At 41.0% G+C, this 20,637-nt stretch overlaps 1 gene segment (V, D, J or C); it reads right to left on the bottom strand.

The window, feature by feature from the left end:
- Positions 1–7,813: 7,813 nt before the first annotated feature.
- LOC148815777 (immunoglobulin kappa variable 3-15-like) lies at positions 7,814–20,408 on the bottom strand. The segment is given in 3 exon segments: positions 7,814–8,017; positions 14,618–14,700; positions 20,336–20,408. Coding segments are annotated over 3 exon segments (360 nt in total).
- Between the last annotated feature and the right edge of the window lie 229 nt (positions 20,409–20,637).

The following is a 20,637-nucleotide window of genomic DNA, read 5'->3' as shown; positions in this document are numbered from 1 at the left end:
TCATCAGTGTGACATCTCATCCGGAGGACACTATCTACCAAAGTACAGTGTTTTCTGTTGCCTTATAGGGGAGATTCTGACTCAGAGACCTTCAGTCATAATCCTACAGAACACAGCTTCACACCACCGGCTCCTCAGCCAAGACCAGACAATGCATGTTTGAATCTGCGTATCTTCTGCAGGGTTACTGCAATTTCCTGGAAATCTGGTCCACGAATTCTGTTCCACCTGCTGGTCCACCAACACCTCTCACAGCAGCAAACTGGTTTGGATTGGAGATCTCTGATCTCAGTACTGACACTGTTTAAACTTGCTGAATTTCTGAAATCCGACAAGATCAGGCTGCATAGTTGAAGTGCTACTGTTAAACCTCCACTGGAGTCTTACAAGAGAAAAGAGAAAAACTACCCTGATTCACTCAAAACAATCTCAGATCCCTAATAAATTCTTTGACGGAATGCAAGTTATCAATATCTTTTCCCTTAGTAAATAATAATCAGTTAGTCTTATTATCTCATTATGTCAAGGGCTCTGACTGGGCTCAGTTTACTGACTCAGTATACAGGGATGTTTAAGCTAATAAAAGATATGTTTTTTTCCTCCTGCTGACAAAGGGACAACATCGATTTCTGCCTCCTCTGAGTTTTGGGAGGAAACTATCTGATTGTGGGTCAGATGGTTTCAGAGAGTTCCATGAACCTGTCAGTCATATTCTAGGAGAACAGCACATGTGACTAAACCTTAGACCCTGTTATAAGCTCTTTCGATTGCAAGACTCAACCCACATGTCTTAGATGTTACTGAAACACCAAGGGAAGGTATACGACTATACTCTTTTGATTAAGAGGTGATCATTGCACCAACCCTTAAGAGACTGTGTCCTGTGAAAACACACTAATGTGGTTATTAGCACAATGCTTAACAACCCGAATTCAAGATAATGGTGAGGATGATCTGAGTGTATTCAGATCAGGACTGCATTTTATTAAAATACTGTAGATGAGTTTATTAGGAATTAAAAAATATGTACAAAGAAAAAGGCTTATGGAAAGAGATGAGAAAATGGTTGGAAAGTACGGAATTAGAAAAGTGGAAGTTGCAAAGATACCATCTGTAACAGCTAATAAATAAACAGCTTAAAAATTTAAATTCTAATTTGAGGCAAAAGGCATAAAGTTACATTAGATTTTTATCAAGATAAATATTTTACGCAATTGCTATCAAGCATTGAACCCGTTATGTATGAACTATTCCTTTAGGAGGTACAGAAACTAGAGAAGCTTGCTATGTTATTATCTCCTCGTTTTGTTAATGGATTTGTTAGCTTGGCGAGTGCTGTGACTGTGCTTAGGAGCTGATCCCGTGTTGTTGTGGATGGGCTGCTGGCTGGAGAGGGTGGAGCAGCATATCAGACTTTGCTTCCCTGGTCCAGTTGAGCTGTTTGGTACTTCTTCTCATTGGCCTACTGGCTTCCTTGTGTCTTGTTGTCTCTGGTCCTAACTTCCTGTCCTCCTGGACCAAATGTCCAAATTGTGCTTCTTAGCTTGTCCTATTAATTAGCCTCAGACAAAGACAGCTGCCAGGGTTCTAGTTGGCCAATTCGAATCTGAGATTTGCAGATCTCTCAGGAATTTTTATTGATTCTAACAGGAGAGACAGGATAAAATATGAAAACTGATAACTTCTTCTAAGTAATACAGATCAGTTTGATATACCGCTGGAAAAAGAAACACAACATTTTCTGGAATGAGAATATTATAGTCATAGCTCATGTTCTTTCACAAAAAGTTGTCAATTTGTTTTCAGCCCTTGGACCAGCAATACAGCTTGTGCAGTGAGGTATTGCAACTTGCCAATCACACGAAAGCTTGTTAGATACACTTTTACCCAATGAGGTCCAGGTGGAACAATACCTGATTAGGTCACCTTTTAAAAGGCCTTAATTCAAAGTTTAGGTCACTGCAAGAAAAAGGCCACACTTAGTCAGTTTCCTGTGCATTACATAATGCCTCGAATCTCACCAGTAGCAAGGGAGAGGGCCATTGGCATGCTGCAGGTAGGCATGTCATGTGCCAGCGTCGCCAGACACGATGGAGAAAGCCGCTCCACTGTGTCCCATCTGCAGAGAAAGTTTCAGCAGACCGGCAGGACAGATGACCGTCCAAGATCCTCTCGCCATCAAGTGATCACACCAGAGCAGGAAAGACACATCAGACTGGTCCATCTGAGGGATCGTTTCAGATCTGTCACTGGTACTACTGCTGAAACTGCCGGCAAACACAATGCCTGTATCAGTGACAGGACAATGAGACTCCGTGCTGCAAGCCTTAGAGCAAGGTGGTTTCAGAGACCCTCTGCTTACACCTCCTAGGCGTCACACCTGACTGGCTTGGGCCAGACAGAGGCTGTGATGGACACGTCAGCAGTGGCATCATGTCCTCTTCACGAATGAGTCACTCATTAGCTTGTTCCACACAGACGGGAGGGCCAGAGTGTGTAGGAGGAGGTGTTGCGTTTCTTTTTTCCATCAGTATATTTAAATTTTTGAACTACCCATGTTTTACCCATTCATTTTATACCAAACAACCACAGCCCATTTCTCCTTGAATGCTTATGGTCCTGAATTTTAACTTTAATGGACTATTTTTAGTTGACCTTTTTTCTAAGAGAATGGAGTATGTGATGTGGCAACTCATCCAGTGCTTCATCCATTCTTGGCAATGGGAGTGTGTTGTACCTCATTTAGCCACTAGAGGGATGACTGGATTTTCCAGCCTTGGGTCCTCAATCAATTTAGTTGAATCAGAATAATAACAATCTATTCATTAAATTCTAAATCCTTACAGTAATGTTTCTTATAATCAGAATTCTGACTGTGTCATCTGTTTCTATTATAAATCAATGTAAAATTCAAGATCAAACAATTGATATCTATTGGCATTTTCTTTGATAACCCTTGTGTCTCCAGGTTTAATGCAGTTGATTGAGTTTCTTTTCAGATATCGAAATGTTATTTCTTCTTTTAATACCAAAAGAATGATAAAAGTTGGTGTCTATATGAATTATTTTAAAGTATGTTTGCCCAGTTTCTTAAAACTGATGCTAAATAAAGGTATTTGTTTTGCATTCCTTGTCTCTGGAGTAGGGGGTCTCCTTTCATGACGTGAGAATCACCAAGCCAACTTTGTTCATGGCCAAAAGATTTTATTTCTGTGTCTGTGCAACTCTTATCTCTCCTTGAGAGAGGGGTTCACAGTTCTTCTGGCCTTTGAGGAGCTACAACGGAAAACAAACGCCCCGTTATATAAAGATACAGGCATGCAGACTTACTTATTAGCAAGAAATGAGCACACACACCCCGGTGGCAAATAGTATGGCTTACAGTACATGATCAAAGAGTAAGTAAAGACATTGTTGTTGTACATGAAGATTCAGAGATAAGTGCAGCTTAAACCAGACTCTCCATACTCTGCTGTCTTGAGTGAAATAAGGGCTCAGCTGATGTCTCATCTTCTGCCCCTTATAAAACTGCTCTCTATCTAGTCCTGCTGCCCTGGGAGTGTTGATGCTAAACTAGTCATCTTGCTCTGTCATAACACACAGCACCAAGCCTGTGTTTCCAGCACTGACTGGCTACAAGTGCTGTGGAACCCAGGAAGACAATTTGCATAGAAGAGACACTTTGCATTGGCTGCACATGCTTCAGTGCTCTGGGAGTGTTTATAGCCCTGTGAGTTTAACACTTCATGACTGAGAGCTGCCCTTCATGACAACAGAATCCACAGCAACAATGACTTTTATCACCTTCTTCCTCTGGGCACTCTTCATCACTGCTCAGGGTAGGATTGGACTTGGATATTTTAACGATTTTACAATATTTTTATTTCATGTGGAAAAATAAGGAGTTAAGTTAATTTAGTTGAAGACAACAAAATTACAAAATCCAAAATTGTGAATATCTTATGAATATGTTGTTTTTTGTATGTCTATCAAATTGTGTTTTATTGATTTACAGAATGCAATGGACAGATTTCTGTGACTCAGCCTCCAGTAATATCTATTGCTCCAGGACAGACAGTTACTGTGAGCTGTAGGACCAGTCCTGCAGTGCACAACAATAATCACCTTAACTGGTACCAACAGAAAGCTGGAGAAGCTCCTAAACTTCTGATCTATCTTGCAACTAGCCGTCAGACTGGGATCCCAGAGCGTTTCAGTGGCAGTGGATCTGGGACTGACTTCACTCTGACCATCACAGGAGTCCAGGCTGAAGATGCAGCAGATTATTACTGTCAGAGTTTTCACTACCCCAGCAATATCTATGTGTTCACACAGTGTTACACACTCGTACAAATACCTCCCTCAGCAGGACTGCACAGCGACTGCATTGCTGCAGCTCGGACCTCCTGCAGCTGCTAAGGGTGAAGGCAAAGACAGAGGACACAGCCTGTGGAGGAGCTCAGCTGCACACAAACACTGATATTAGTTCAATGAATATGCAAAAATACATTCATCATGTCACTGTACCGACAAGAGGAGGATGTTAGCAAAACGTAGTGAGGACCCTGTGCAGAAAACCAGGGCAATCTCCAAAGGTCGTAAGAACAATCTGACTTCCAAAGCCGAAGGTAAACAAGCAAAAGTACAATTAACCAGAAGCAGAGCCGTTAGCCGTGAGGAAGCCGAGAGTCAAAACCAGAACGAGAGCTAAAGTACCAAAACCAAAACCAGGAGACGTACACGGAGAACAAACCAGGGTCAAGAAGCCAAAAACCAAGTAGTAAGTATGAATGAGAATGGGAGTAGCTCTAGCCAGGAAAACCCTGAGCACAGTATGTGTGAAGCAGCATTAAATAGGCTGGGGAAAAGGGCTAATTGAGAACTGTGCTATAATGCGAGGTGGAATGATGAGTCCTCCGGGGGCGTGGCGTAACAGAGGCTATCTTTTGGACCACTACTACACAACAGTAAAAGGAGCATACTAAGCTTCTCCCAAACCAAGTTTCGGCAAGTCGGACGATATTGCTCTCCTGTTGCTTCAAACATTGCGAACAGGTCAGTGTGCTGTTGGTCTAAGGTGGCACAAAGCAGGTTAATAGACTGCTTTGATGGTACAGACTGCAATGCATTCAGAGCTCCCAACACAGATTTAAATGAGTATTTTGGACCCGGTCACCAGCTATATTAAATATTGCACCGACATTTGTGTACCAGAAAAGAAAATTAGAACATTTCCCAATCAGAAACCGTGGTTCAACAATGACATTCGCAATAAAATCAAAGATAGATCCACTGCATTCAAATAGTGGGACAAAGAGCTATACAGGGAATCACGGTATGCATTAGAGAAAGCCATAAAACGTGCTAAACGGAGCTACACAGTAAGGCTTTAAACACAATGCACTGACACCCGGAGGCTGTGGCAGGGATTACAGTCAATCACAGGCTATAAGGGCTGCATCCAGGTGATTGACACGAACAACACATGACGAGCTGAACCATTTCTATAGCCACTTTGATGCTCTGAACACTGACAATGCTGAAAAGACCCCAAGTGTACAGGGCGAGTTTGTTCTGAAACTCTCAGAGCAGGATGTGCAGAAGACTCTGAGTAGGGTGAAAATCCGTAAGACTGCAGGGCCTGATGGGATACCACCCCGTGTCCTTAGGACATGTGCAGCCCAGCTGACCACAGTGTTTATAGACATTTTTAACTCCTACCTGTTGCAGTCCATTGTCCCCACCTGCTTAAAATAAAACCACTATTGTTCCACTCCCCAAAAAGGCAAAAACTTACATGCCTGTGCGATTACCGCCCAATTGCATTAACATCTGCGGTGATGAAATACCTGGAGAATACCTTGTCACACATCAACTCCTCCATCACAGAGTCCCTGGACCCCTTTCAGTTTGCCTACCAGAACAACAGACCAGTGGATGATTCTGTCTCCCTAGCTCTACATACAGCCTTGGACCACCTGGACACAAAGAACTTATACAGTATGTGAGAATGCTGTTAGTGGACTACAATTCAGCATTCAATTCCATCATACCCAGACATCTGGTGACAAAGCTCAGGGGTCTAGGACTGTGCAACTCTGTCTGGAACTGGCCGCTGGACTTCCTAATCGAGAGGGTTAGGAAGGTGGCGTGGATAGGTAATAAAACATCAACACCACTCACCCTGAGCACTGGCACCCCACAAGGCTGCTGTCTGAGTCTGACTCCCTATTCACTCACAACTGCAGAGCAAGACACAGCAACAGCCTCATCATAACGTTTGCAGATGACACCACTATAATAGGCCTGATCAGCGATGATGACGAGTCCATTTACAGGGATGAAGTCGTACAGCTGCTGAGGTGGTGTCATAGCAATAACCTGGACTTGAACATGAATAAACAAAAGAGCTAATAGAGAACTTTCCGAGACACAGGCTGCACACTCACAGCTCACTCAGTATTGATGGAACAGAAGTGGAAACAGTCACCAGCTTCATTTCTAATGATCTAACCCGGACTGTAAGCACAGACTCTATCTTGAAGAAAGCTCAGCAGCACCACTGAGGTGCCTGAAATGATGGGGGATGCCAGTACCTGTGTTGGTGAACTTCTACAGCTGCACCATCGAGAGAGTCCTCACCAATAGGAACACTGTGTGGTACGGCAACACCTCTTATCAAGAGAGAAAGGTACTGCAGAGAGCAGTGAATGCGGCCCAGAAGATCATCGGCCGTGGTCTCACAGAGATTAAACAACTCTATGAGGACCGCTGCTGTGGTAGAATTCTGGCCATCACAGAGGACAGTCACCATCCCGGGCATGAGCTCTTCACCCCACTGCCCTCAGGCAAGAGATACAAAAGCATACGGACACTTACCATTAGATTCCTCAATAGCTTCTACCCACTAGCAGTGCGATTGGTGAACACATTTGGCCTTGCTCCTTGGACCTCACCTACACCATCTACCTCATTATAATGTCTTATTTATTGCACATCTGCAGTCATTGTTTACATGTCTGCAGTGTTTAAATTCAAACTGTTTACTTGTTTACTTGGACATTGTCTACTGTCTGTATATTTTCCTGATGCACTATCTGCACTTTTTTTACACTTTTTTTACAATAGAGAGACTTTCTGTCTGTACGAATTCCATTGTACTATTACATGTACCGGTTACATCTGGCAATAAAGTTCAAGTTCAAATTCATTATGAAGCTGAGAAGAGCTCAATACTCATGAGTCAATCTGAAAGTAGTTTGTACTGTTATTATTATTAACCTGCAAGCAGATATTATTATTTCTTAGGTTAAAGCATTGTGCCTCACAATGCTAGGGCCTTGGGTTCTATTCCTGCGGTGTTATCTATGTGGAGTTTGCACGATCTCCCACTATTTGCATGGCTTACTTATGGGTGCTCCAGTTTCCTCCCACATGATGCTAGAATAATCATCTGGTGGTAAAACAGGTCCCTTGTGACCCCGAAAATACACGGATGGATGGATAAAACTTTTAGTTGGATTGATGGACTGACAGACTTTTTAGTCTAGGTAAAGATTTCTTACAAGCAGCAAAACAAAACATTTTAAATTTCAGAGTTGTCAAATGTTATCAGTATCTCTTTCTTAATTTTTGCACCTAAAATGATTCAAAAGAGAAGTTTTATATTCACATGATTGTCTAAAATAATCTAATATATTAAGAAAATACATTTCTAAGTGCAAGTGCAGTATGTCCCAGCTTCAGCACTACAGTCGCTGTGCAGTCCTGCTGAGAGAGGTTTTTTTATAGGTGTGTAACATTGTGTTAACAGTCAGTTACTGTTGAGGTAGTGAGCACTCTGACAGTAATAATCTGCTGCATCTTCAGCTTGGACTCCTGTGATGGTCAGAGTGAAGTCAGTCCCAGATCCACTGCCACTGAAACGCTCTGGGATCCCAGTCTGACGGGTAGTTGCATCATAGATCAGGAGTTTAGGAGCTTCTCCAGCTTTCTGTTGATACCAGGCTAGTCTGTGCTTAGAGTCATATACAGATGCAGCCATTCAAAGTGCGCGTTACAGACACGTACTGCAGGTGGCGTCGCGCATTGTGACGCAAGATGACGCACGGCACCGCAGTACGTGATTGGTTGACCGACAGGGGCACTCGTGGTCCGTTGGTCTGTCGTAGAAAGACTTACAGTAAACGTCTTTGCTGTGCCCGTTGTAGATATTGAATTTTACCACTGAAGGGAAATCTTAGTAGCTGAGCATAAAAAGAATAGGAGCATACTGTAACGCGTGTGAAGGCCATAAACGATATTAATTTTGGAACATAAACATACAGTATATGGCTGGTCTTGGTACTTTAAAGAAAAAATACACACCAGTATTCCATTTCTCCCTAAACATTTTAAGCATCGAAGTCTTTAACTAAAGAGATACCGGAGTCAACAGGTATACTTTTAGAATTTGATTAAAAGGGAATATAATATGGAATCGCGTATATATTTTATGAAAGCAAGATTGCTCAGCTGGACAAAAGTACACAACCTACCTTTATCAGAAATATTTATGCATCAAAGCCTTTACCGAAGATATTACTAATAGTATTAATAATGAATGACTTTGGACAAGCTGTATACTCAAAGTATAATTTCTTTAGCACATTTGTACAAGCACTTGGAATCTGTCCAAGCCATACTTTGTCAGGCATTTTGTTTTACTTCAACGGGCATAAAAACTCCCTTGCTTTTAACAGGGCGTTTCATAATTTCTAACTACGAAAATGATTTAAAATGCGACACTTATCATTCAACTAGAGCTCAAAATATCACAAGGATCCTCAAGAGCACAGCAAAGACTGTATTAAAAGATACTTGTATGAGATACATGAGAATCCAGGCTTTTTTTATCAATGCTTTCTTTTCCGTATACCAGATTTTATGGAACCACTTCAGAAGGGTGTCAGCCAGTCAGATTCCAGGAATTGGTACTTTAAAGGAAAAATACACACCGGTATTCCATTTCTCCCTAAACATTTCAAGCATCGAAGTATTTAACTAGCATGTGAAATAGCGTGTGAAAAAGTGGTAGTTTTAAGCTTTTCTGCTAATATAATATGGAATCGCGTATCTAAAGAATTTAATAACGATATGATTATATTCGTGTACTGCGACAGGGCTGTGTAGGGCTGTTTCGCCTCCCTGTTCATGTGAGTTGTCTTGTAGCCTACTGGTCTACGTGCCTGATTAACAACTTGCAGGTTGTGTGTTCAAATCCAGCTGGTGCTGGACTCTTCTTTTAACAAACATTTCTTCGAAAAAATAGAATAGCGATATTATGGACAATCAATTGACTTTTATATTTCAAAATATCGCAACATGATCGATTCTAAGTCATTTTTGATAACAATGAATAGTCACCTTCTTCCCTTCTGACAACGGTCCCTGCTTCTGCTTCCTGCTTCTATTGTGTGTGTGTAATAGAGTAATTTTTTATAGAGAAATGGAGGCTGGACAGTATGCGATACAGTATAAACATTTATATTGATTTAAATCGTGTTTTGATTTAAATCACAAACGCGTGTTTAATTATATGTGTTTTTTTAATCATAATCAGGCTAATGCAACATAAATTGATACAGTATCTCTGTCTTATTTTTAGTAAATAAAGTGCATTTTTGCACACTATATGTGCAAACGTTTTATGATATGTCGCTGTTGTGAATGTCTGTGGACATGTGCTGGCTGGACAGGAGGCTCCACTGTACACAGAGAGCTTAGAAGACAAAGATATCAATTTATTTTAGTCAAAAATTTATATATCACCTTTAAAAGTGGAATCTCAAAGCAAAGTAAATACCCGACACTGATTGAACCCATCTGCCATGCTAATAAAACACCTTGAATTGAATTGAATTGAGGGAAAGAGGGGGGGGAGGGCGCGCGGCAAATAAGATACACTCCACAGGCATCCACAACAGCAACATATGAAACGTTTGCACATATAGTTAAGTTATTACTTGGTTTTCAAAGTCGGGAGACATTAGAGGCTTGCCACACCCGGACTGTTAAACCAACGCATTAGCACGTCAAAGCCCATTGAGGACCCGGGCGCAATAATTGTTTTGTCCCTTGATTAACTGATCTGCATTAATTATGGAAATCGAGTTCCTGCTCTGTGCAGACGACCTGGTCCTGCTGTCGCCCACAGAACAGAGGCTGCGCCAGAACCTGGCACTGCTGGAGCAGCACTGTCAGACCTGGGCGCCGACAGTCAATCTGGACAAGACCAGTTATGGTTTTCCAGAAAAAAAGCCAGACCCCAGGGAAACAGCTACAAATTCACACTTAACAACACATTAACACCTAACAACGGGAGCAGGGACGAATTAGGCCAGTACCCACTATTGTTAAACATACAGAAAAGGATATTAAAGTATTGAATATTAGTATTGGCTTTAGTATTAGCCAAACAGAACATTAAAGTGCCCCTTTTCCATTCAGCGGGTGCCTGAGCCGCTGTGTCCTATCTTCTGACAGTCGCCGTTGTGAACAAACATTTCTTTGAAAAAATGAGACGTTTCCCTTGGTAAGAGAGATAAATATATAATATATAAATAAATTAAATTTAACTAACGTGAAATAGCGTGTGAAAAAGTGGAAGTTTAAGCTTTCCTGCTAATATAATATGGAATCGCGTATCTAAAGAATTTAATAACGATATGATTATATTCGTGTACTGCGACAGGGCTGTGTAGGGCTGTTTCGCCTCTCTCTTCATGCGACTGTACCAGGAAGAGGATTTCTTTCTATTCGAAACGTGTATTTTAAAAGTTTAAGAAGTAAAAACCTTACAGCGTACACAGATTTCTAAACTGATCAGGATCGTTATCTTTGTCTTATGCATAATAATGTTCACCGCTCTGTCCAGCAAATTAATAATAAACTTTATTTTATATAGCGTTTTAAACGAATAAGTAATTAGATTGCTCATAAACCTAATCACTTGCTTTTTCTTTTTATTTAGGCTCAGATTTCAACTATAGATCGTATTATTGATAACCATAATAACAACCAACCAACAAAAACAACCATATAAACATAATACCAACCAAAAACATAGATAACGACCACAATACAAAATCAAATATATCAAACCATTATACTCTCGCAAATTCCTCCAATTATCATAATCCCGCCCCTTATGCAAAACCAAACCCTCCTCCCATCCCAGTTTATCCTCTTTATCATAAACAAAATCCACCTCAATTTTCAACATAAAGCCTTACTGCTTACTGGGTTTTTGAGCAGGGGGGGAGGTGTCTTTCGCTGGAAATCTCGCCTGCTTCTACTTTACGAGTACAACCCCCTCTCTGCAGGAGTGCTGGCTGTGACGAATTAAACCGGTTCCACAGGTATTTTTAAAGTAGGAAGTACAGTGTTAACTGGTAGCTGGGCATCTCAATTAAGTCGCTTTAACATGCTAATGCGTTGGTGTAACAGTCCGGGAGTGGCAAGCTTCTAATGTCAACTCGACTCGATTGGAAGACAATGAACGTATTTTAGCCCTAAATGAATTAATAGCAAACATGGTTTACATAAAATACATTTTTCCAAGAAAGTTTATAATAATTGTCACGCCCTCTGCAGCCAGAGGGCGTTCCTTCTCTGTCCTGTCCCTAGTTTCCGGTCTGCTGTCCTTCCTGTCCCTCTCTTTCCCTTGGGCTATATATTTCCGGGTCTTGCACTCTGTCCTCGCTCAGCATTGACGTTCGGATGTCCTGAGACCCGCCTAGCACCAGGGCGCCCCACGTCCGCTCCCTGAGGGCATAGGTTTCTATACGGCATTCCTGAACTCTTTGCACTAATGAGCCCGGGCCTTTTTCCCGTCTCGCCGCTACGCATATGGGTCTTTTTCCGCTCTCCTGCTCCCCACGGTTAGTCCCTTTGGACGTCCGTGACAATAATGCGATCTATAGCAATATATGCCAGGGACCTGTGCAATACATTTATATTTATATCTATAGTTACATCTATATTTATATTCATATGTGTGATATGAGTGTGATACGATTTTCTGTGTACTGTTCTGTTCTAGTTTGTTCTTGTGCGTCCGGACTGTGAGTAACTCTTGTATTGTATTGTATGTATTGTACCATTATTATATAATTCGTTACACTGTGGCTGTGTTGTGTGTGTTAAGCTGCTGTTGCACTGCAATTTCCCTCACGGGATCAATAAAGTATCTATCTATCTATCTATCTATCTATCGTTGAAATCTGAGCCTAAATATAAAGGAAAAGCATTTTCAGAGAGCAATCACGCTGTGTTTATGTAGAAAAAGCGATTAGGTTTATGAGCAATCTAATTACCTATTCGCCTAAAACGCTATATAAAATAAAGTTTATTTAGAGATGAATGATCAGTGTCGCAGTTTAAATAATTTTCGTAGGAGGGCTTGGACAGATTCCAAGTGCATTTTTGCAATTTACGTTGTAATACAGTTTAGAATACAGTTAGTCTAAGCTTTATCAGCTTTATTTATGGGTTGCAATTTAGAAAAAGTCAAAAACCGCACTCAAAATGCAATTTAGAGCTTTCTGGCAAGAGGAGACACCCAAATTATAATGTAACATGCCACTGTTTGTGCATGAACAAAGTTATACTGCAATTTTCCTTAGATACGCGATTAAAAAAAATAAATTTTTTTAATCCCCGGCGGAACACACTCCATAAGAATCAGCGCTTTTATACAGTATATCGCCTTTAAACACATATATTTAAACACGCGTTTACGATTTAAATCAAAACGCGATTCAAATCAATATAAATGTTTATTTTGTAACGCATAGGTGACTATTCATTGTTATTAAAAAGACTTAAATTCGATCATGTTGTGATATTTAGAAATATAAATTTGTTTGGTGCGAGTGAGGTTTTATTTAATCTCTGACCAAGGGAAACGTTTCATTTTTTCAAAGAAATGTTTGTTAAAAAATAAAGTGATACTGTACAGTAGTTCCATGGGATTCAATCACAGACCATGTGACATGGGAGTCAGTAAACTAACACACAGCGCCACCAGATTTGATAACGCTATAAAAACGCTATAAAATAATGTGACTAGGCACAGAACAAGTTTACAGCACAGTACAATAATAAATGCTGACCATGACTTTAGAAGCATAAATTACCTTACACTCAATTTAAACACAAGCTGTCTTTAGCCCTCTAAGCTGGTTCATACAGAAATGTAGAGATCCAGGCTCAGAACACACAGCTTCATTAGCGAATACATATGCAGGACAACTAGAGAAGACGTTTTACAGAGGATGGATTTTTAGAAACATCCCATCAGTGACATCACTGAAGTCAACTCCTACTGTGGGTAACTGTCGTGTGGATAGTTTCACAAGAATCAGACAAAGGTTTAAGCATCGCTTGTTCTAGATAAAACTGCAAAAAAAAACAACAACCCATAATGTACTTCTTTGCTGCTCTGTTTGCCCAAATCATATATTCACAACGTTAAATTAGAAAATAATATTACGTAACCAAAATCCGCAATATGGAAACAGAACCTGTGTAATTGTTGACAGATGATGTTCTTGTAACATTTTTACAAGACAAACTACAACATTTAAAAAATGACTTGTATGTACTTGATATCTCTAATCAATCCACGTCGATATAGTTAAAGCAGTCCCCGCACAAAACGAAACTAAAACGCCCTGGGCATACCGTTTCGCGCCTCTTATCAGTTGCTCAAAAGTAATTTGACCGTATGAAATGCATAATATAAACCTAGAAACATATACAGTACATGAGCAGTACTTACGTAGTATCGGTGTCAAGACATACCTCTCAAATATTGTAAATCAAGTTAAAAATATCTCAAGACCGATTCTGGTCATAATGAAACCATGTTTCGTGTATGTTTTCTTTAAAGTACCGAGACCAGCCACATACTGTATGTTTATGTTCCAAAATTAATATTGTTTATGGCCTTCACACGCGTTGCAGTATGCTCCTATTCTTTTTATGCTCAGGCACTAAGATTTCCCTTCAGTGGTAAAATTCCATATAAATATTCAATACTTAAACGGGCACAGTTAAGACATTAAATATACATATACATACTGTATACAGTACAGTATGCATACGGTAATATGCATAAAAGAGATTGATGTTCCTAAATCAATCTCTTTTATGAGCATGTGTAAGGCATGGTGAATCGATTCTCAAAAATTACTGTACTTTGCATGATTGGAAAAAAATGCGTGATTGCGAAATGCTGTGGTGTTACTTTTACAAAGACGGTCAATGAAAAAAAGAATGTGGACCAGGGCAATGCTTTGAGTTTACAGCTTGTCCAAGGTCATTTATTATTAATACTATTAGTAATATCTTCGGTAAAGACTTTGATGGCTACAGCTCAAACATGAGAGGTTGAGCTTTATTAGCTCCACCTTGCGGAAATTCCGGATACTATTATTTTGCTAGCGGTATTTACCGGTAACTTGCGGTATTTACCGGTAACTTGCGGTAGACTGCGTACAGCGTACCGGAAAATAATGCGGTATCGCCCGTGCATTTTGAATGGCTGCATCTGTATATACACTGCAGGACTGGTCTTACAGCTCACAATGACTGTCTGTCCAGGGAGAACAGATTTCACTGCTGGAGTCTGAGTCACAGTAACCTGTCCACTGGATTCTGGAAACATGACAAAACACAGTAAATGCAGGTATTTGATCATTAGAATCTTTGAATTACTTTAATTTCATGTAATTTCACATTTTTCTGTACACCTGGTTCACCTAATTTGCACGAATCTACAGTATAGTTTTAAAAAGTAAGTATTAAGTCATACCCTGAGCAGAGACAAGGAGTGTCCAGATGAAGATAGTGATGAAGGGCATTGTTGCTGTGGGTTCTGTTTTCAAAAATGGGAGCTCTCAGTCATAAAGTGTTAAATTAACAGGGCTATAAACACTCCCAGAGCACTGAAGCATGTGCTGCCAAGGCAAAGTGCATTTTCTATGCAAATTGTTTTCCTGTGTTAAGCAGCACTTGTAGCCAGTCAGTGCTGGAAACACATGATTGGTGCTGTGTGTTGTGTCAGAGCAAGATGAGCAGTTTTGCATTAATGCTCCCAGGACAGCAGGACGAGACAGAGAACAACTTTATAAGTAGCAGAGGATGAGACAAAATCAGCTGAGCCCTTATCCCACTCAACACAGCTGAAATGGAATAAAATGTGGAGAGTGTGGTTAAAGCAGCACCTGGCTCTGTGTGTTCAGACACATTACTGGTTTAGTAATGCAACCCCGAGTGGTTTAACCACTGTAACTATAGACTCTCCACAGTTTTCTATTGCCATCTATATGACACAAACCATCATTCCTCTTACAGTTAACTAGATTTGGAGGTAATTGATCAGTTTTGAAAGTAGTGGGCACCGCCATTAGCATTGTCAGCTCTAAGTTCTAAGATCATACACATGCTGATCTCTGGGTTTACATTATGTACACTTTGACACGGTCTGAAATACAGTATGTCAGCTATATCAGAGAAAAGAAGGTTGCTGCAGGAAGAGCTGTTAATTGAAGCAGTAGGGGAAGCTAACTCTGTGGTTTGTGTGGGTCCTAATGCCCCAGTATAGTGACGGGGACAATGTACTGTAAAAAGGTTTAGTCCTTTGGATAAGACCTCACCAAGGTGTTGACTCAATTTGTTCATTAAAATTCCCTGTTAACCCTGGTGTCGTGGCCAGATTTCCCCCTGGCCTTTACCGATCATGGCCTCCTCCTGGGGCACTTTGGCTGCTGTTGCATCATCCAGGTGGGGCAACACTTTGGTGGTGGTGGAGTGAAGTCCCTATTCCCTGTGAAGCTTTGAGTGTCCAGAGCACAGCCATATAAATTAAATAATAAAAATAATAAATGGAGGTGGACCTTGTCAGGCAGCTCCAATCCCCCAAGGGAAATCACCAGCACGCTATTGTGTCATGATATAGTGGTGGGGGCAGAAGAGACCAAGACTGTTCTCCTCATGGAATTGACAAACCAATGGGAGAAGGGAATATGAGAGGAAGAGGCTGAGATAATCAGAATGTAGAGAAGGTGGATGGTGACCCTTCATCTACCCTGTGGAACTGGGATGCAGAGGCTTTACAAGTGCAGGTACATCGTCATTACGCCTCCTCAGGGATGTGGGAGTGGAGGGCATAAAACTGAAGAGAGTAAAGGATCTAATGGAAAAGGCGGAAAATAGAAGGTTCTGGCTGTGGCTGAGGAGAAGAGCTGGAGGCCCACAAACCCTAACAGTAGGTCAGTAGGAAATGCAGCAGGCAAAAGCCATGCAGGTTAATATCCACCTGAATTGATTACTTTATTATTATTATGATATTAAAACAAAAGATGACAAACTGAACACTTTAATGGGTAAAAGACATTGTTAGCAAAAACAAAAAACAATTCTCATACTTAAATTATTAATGGATCTTCACCCATAACCACTATAGAAAGTACAGGTTGAGTATTGAAATTGTGATTAAAAAATTCACTGGACTGATGGGAAGAGAACATTTGTATTTCAACACAATGGGATGTCATTAGAAGGGGGTGAATAATTTTGTGTATATTATTCAAGTGAATTGATGATGCGGATTCTGTATAGAGCCATAGATCCAACAATAAACAAATCTCTATTCATTCTAATTTTCATTGTGAATATCTGTCAATACAGGCCATCAGGGTTATCACTTCTGCTCATTCAATCAGCATGATGGGATCTTTAATGACCAGGTAGTCAGGTCCTCAGTGTGACAGCTCATCAAGTGGACAGTATCTCCCACATTACAGTGTCTTCTGTCACTTTTTAGAGGAGATTCTGACTCAGAGACGTTCATTCATAATCTTACAGATCACAGCTTCACACCACTGGCCCCTCAGCCAAGACCAGATACCGCATTTCTGAATCTGCGGATCTTCTGCAGGATTACTGCAATTTCCTGGAAATTTGGTCCAAGAATTCTGTTCCACCTGCTTGTCCACCAACACCTCTCACAGCAGCAAACTGGTTTGGATTGGAGATCTCTGATCTCTGTACTGACACTGTCTAAACTTGCTGAATTTCTGAAAACTGATGAGATCAGGCTACAAGGTGGAAGTGCTGCTGTTGGACCTGAACTGGAGTCTTCCAAGAGAAAAGAGAAAAACTACCCTGATTCACATCAGCAAGGGAGAGGGCCATTGGCATGCTGCAGGCAGGTATGTCATGTGCCAGGATTGCCAGACACTATTTATAAGCTGCTCCTCTGTATCCCGACCGCAAAGAATGTTTCAGCAGACCGGCAGGACAGATGACCATCCAAAATCCTGTCACCCTCAAGTGACCACACAAGAGCAGGACCGACACATCAGACTGGCCCATCTGAGAGATGGTTTCAGATCTGCCACCCGTACTGCTGCTGAAACTGCCGGCAGAAACAATGCCCGCATCAGTGACAGGACAGTGAGGCTCCATGCTGCAGGCCTTAGAGTGAGGTGACCTGTCAGAGGCCCTCTGCTCACACCTCCTAGACATCACACCCAAATGGCTTGGGCCAGACAGAGGCTGTGATGGACTCATCAGCAGTGGCATCATGTCCTCTTCACGAATGAGTCACTCATTAGCTTGTTCCACACAGACGGGAGGGCCAGAGTGTGTAGGAGGAGGTGTTGCGTTTCTTTTTTCCATCAGTATATTCAGATTTTTGAAACTACCTATGTTTTACCCATTCATTTTATACCAAACAACCACAGCCCATTTCTCCTTGAATACTTATGGACCTGAATTCTAATTTTAATGGACTATTTTGAGTTTACCTTTTTCTGAGGATCACTGTGCTCTTTTATGTGAATTAAAAGAAGAAAAGTAAACCTGCCTTACCCAGTTCTTTTTAATTTTTAGGTGATCATTATCCATTAGGTGTGTTTCTTGAAGCTAGCAATATCTGTGCTTTACTTTTTCAAAAAAGTCAGTATTTTCTTCCATTTAATAACATGCCATATGCCATTAACATTCCACATAATAAACTTAAGTGAACTTGTCATTGACAATCATAGAAAAGTCTAAAACACTGATACTTTATGCTATACATTACAAAAACCTCAATGATGCTGGGAACCTGAGAGAAAAATAAATTAAAAAAAAGAAACAAGAAAAAAATACCCCCCACCCCGAGTCCCGTCCCCATATTACTAGAAACAAACAATCTGAACAGGTCACTAAGCCCGATCAATAAGCAAATCAATAGAGATGTGAACAGTGAACACATCGGAATATCTGCAGCAAAAGCAGGACTCAGTCCCACCTAACATGAAAAAATAAAATGTAAAACAAAACTCAGCCCTAAATAACACACTAAATATTAAAATATTTGCATAATGCCAGATCACACCATAATATGTATATATATATAATACCATAAAATTAGGACAACTACACCTACAAATTACATTTTTTTAAGAAATTGGAAAAGATTAAAACAGCTAATTATGGTGTAGATCTTTTCAAGTCTATACTACTACAATTTTCTCTGATTGAATGACAGTGAACATAAAGGGGCCTAAAGTCCAACTTCTCTTCTCTATTTACCTCATTCCATCGATTCCAGAAGGTAATATGAAGTATTTGTCACCACAGATGTTAATGCTACTGGGTGGTAATCGTTCAGGCACGTCATTTTTGCATTTATGGGGAGTGGAACAATAGTGATTTTTTTTAAGCAGGTGGGGACAATGGACTGTGACAGGAAGGAGTGTCCAGGTGGTCCAAGGCTGTATGTAGAGCTAGGGAGACAGCATCATCCACTGATCTGTTGTTCTGGTAGGCAAACTGCAAGGGTCCAGGGACTCTGTGATGGAGGAGATGGTGTGACAACACCAGCTTCTCCAGGTATTTAATCACCATAGATGTTAATGCTACTGGGCGGTAATCGTTCAGGCACGTAAGTTTGGCATTTTTGGGGGGTGGAATAATAGTGTTTTTTTAGAAGCAGGTGGGGACAAATGTCCATAAACACTGTGGTCAGCTGGGCTGCACATGTCCTCAGGACACGGGGTGGTATCCCATCAGGCCCTGCAGTCTTACGGATTTTCACTCTACTCAGAGCCTTCTGCACGTCCTGCTCTGAGAGTTTCAGAACAAACTCGCCCTGTACACTTGGGGTCTTCTCAGCAGTGTCCGTGTTCAGAGCATCAAAGTGGCTATAGAAATGGTTCAGAGATGTGATGTTTGTGTCAATCTCCTGGCTGCAGCCCTTATAGCCTGTGATTGACTATAATCCCTGCCACAGCCATTGTGTTTCAAGACGCACTTTGTAGCTCCGTATACCACGTTTTATGGCTTTGTATAATGCATACCGTGACACCCTGTACAGTTCTTTGTCCCCCGATTTGAACGCAGTGGATCTATCTTTTATTTTACTGTGAATGTCATTGTTGAACCACAGTTCCTGATTGGGAAATGTCCTAATTTTGTTTTCTGGTACACAAATGTCAGTGCAATATTTAATATAGCTGGTGACTGTGTCCCAGTACTCATTTAAAACTGTGTTGGGAGCTCTGAATGCGTCCCAGTCTGTACAATCAAAGCAGTTTATTAACCTTCTTTCCCCTCCTCAGACAGTGACATGCTGAATGTATTTTTGCATATTTATTGAACAAATATCAATGTTTGTGTGCAGCTGAGCTCCTCCATAGACAAGTGTCCTGTGTCTTTGTCTTCACCCTCAGCAGCTGCAGTAGGTCCCAGCTGCAGCAGTGCTGTCGCTGTGCAGTCCTGCTGAGGGAGGTTTTTGTACGAGTGTGTAACACTGTGTGGACACAGGACCACTGTGGAAACTCTGACAGTAATAATCTGTTGCATCTTCAGCCTGGACTCCTGTGATGGTCAGAGTGAAGTCAGTCCAAGATCCACTGCCACTGAAATGCTCTGGGATCCCAGGCTGACAGGTAGTTGCTCCATAGATCAGGAGTTTAGGAGCTTCTCCAGTTTTCTGTTGGTACCAGTTTAGGTAATTATTGTTGTACACCGCAGGACTGGTACTACTGCTCATAGTAACTGTCTGTCCTGGAGCAGTAGATTTCACTGTTGGAGCCTGAGTCACAGTAACCTGTCCACTGGATTCTGTAAATCATTAAAACAAAATATTATAGCCATACAAAAAACAATATATTCATAAAATATTCACAATTTTGGATTTTGTAATTTTGTTGTCTTCAACTAAATTAACTCAACTCCTATTTTTCCACATGAAATAAAAATGTTGTACAATTTTTAAAATATCCAAGTCCAAATCTACCCTGAGCAGTGATGAGGAGTGTCCAGAGGAAGATGGTAATGAAAGTCATTGTTGTTGTGGGTTCTGTTGTCATGAAGGGCCGGTCTCAATCATGAAGTGTTAAACTCATAGGGCTATAAACACTCCCAGAGCACTGATGCATGTGCAGCCAATGCAAAGTGTCTTTTCTATGCAAATGTTCTTCCTGAAATCAGCAGCACTTGTAGCCAGTCAGTGCTGGAAACACAGGCTTGGTGCTGTGTGTTGTGACAGGGCAAGATGAGCAGTTTAGCATAAACACTCCAAAGACAGCAGGACTAGAT

Source organism: Atractosteus spatula, chromosome 24, assembly GCF_055471065.1.
Source record: "Atractosteus spatula isolate fAtrSpa1 chromosome 24, fAtrSpa1.hap1, whole genome shotgun sequence".
NCBI lineage: Eukaryota > Metazoa > Chordata > Actinopteri > Semionotiformes > Lepisosteidae > Atractosteus > Atractosteus spatula.
This window is presented reverse-complemented; position numbering and strand designations above follow the sequence as displayed.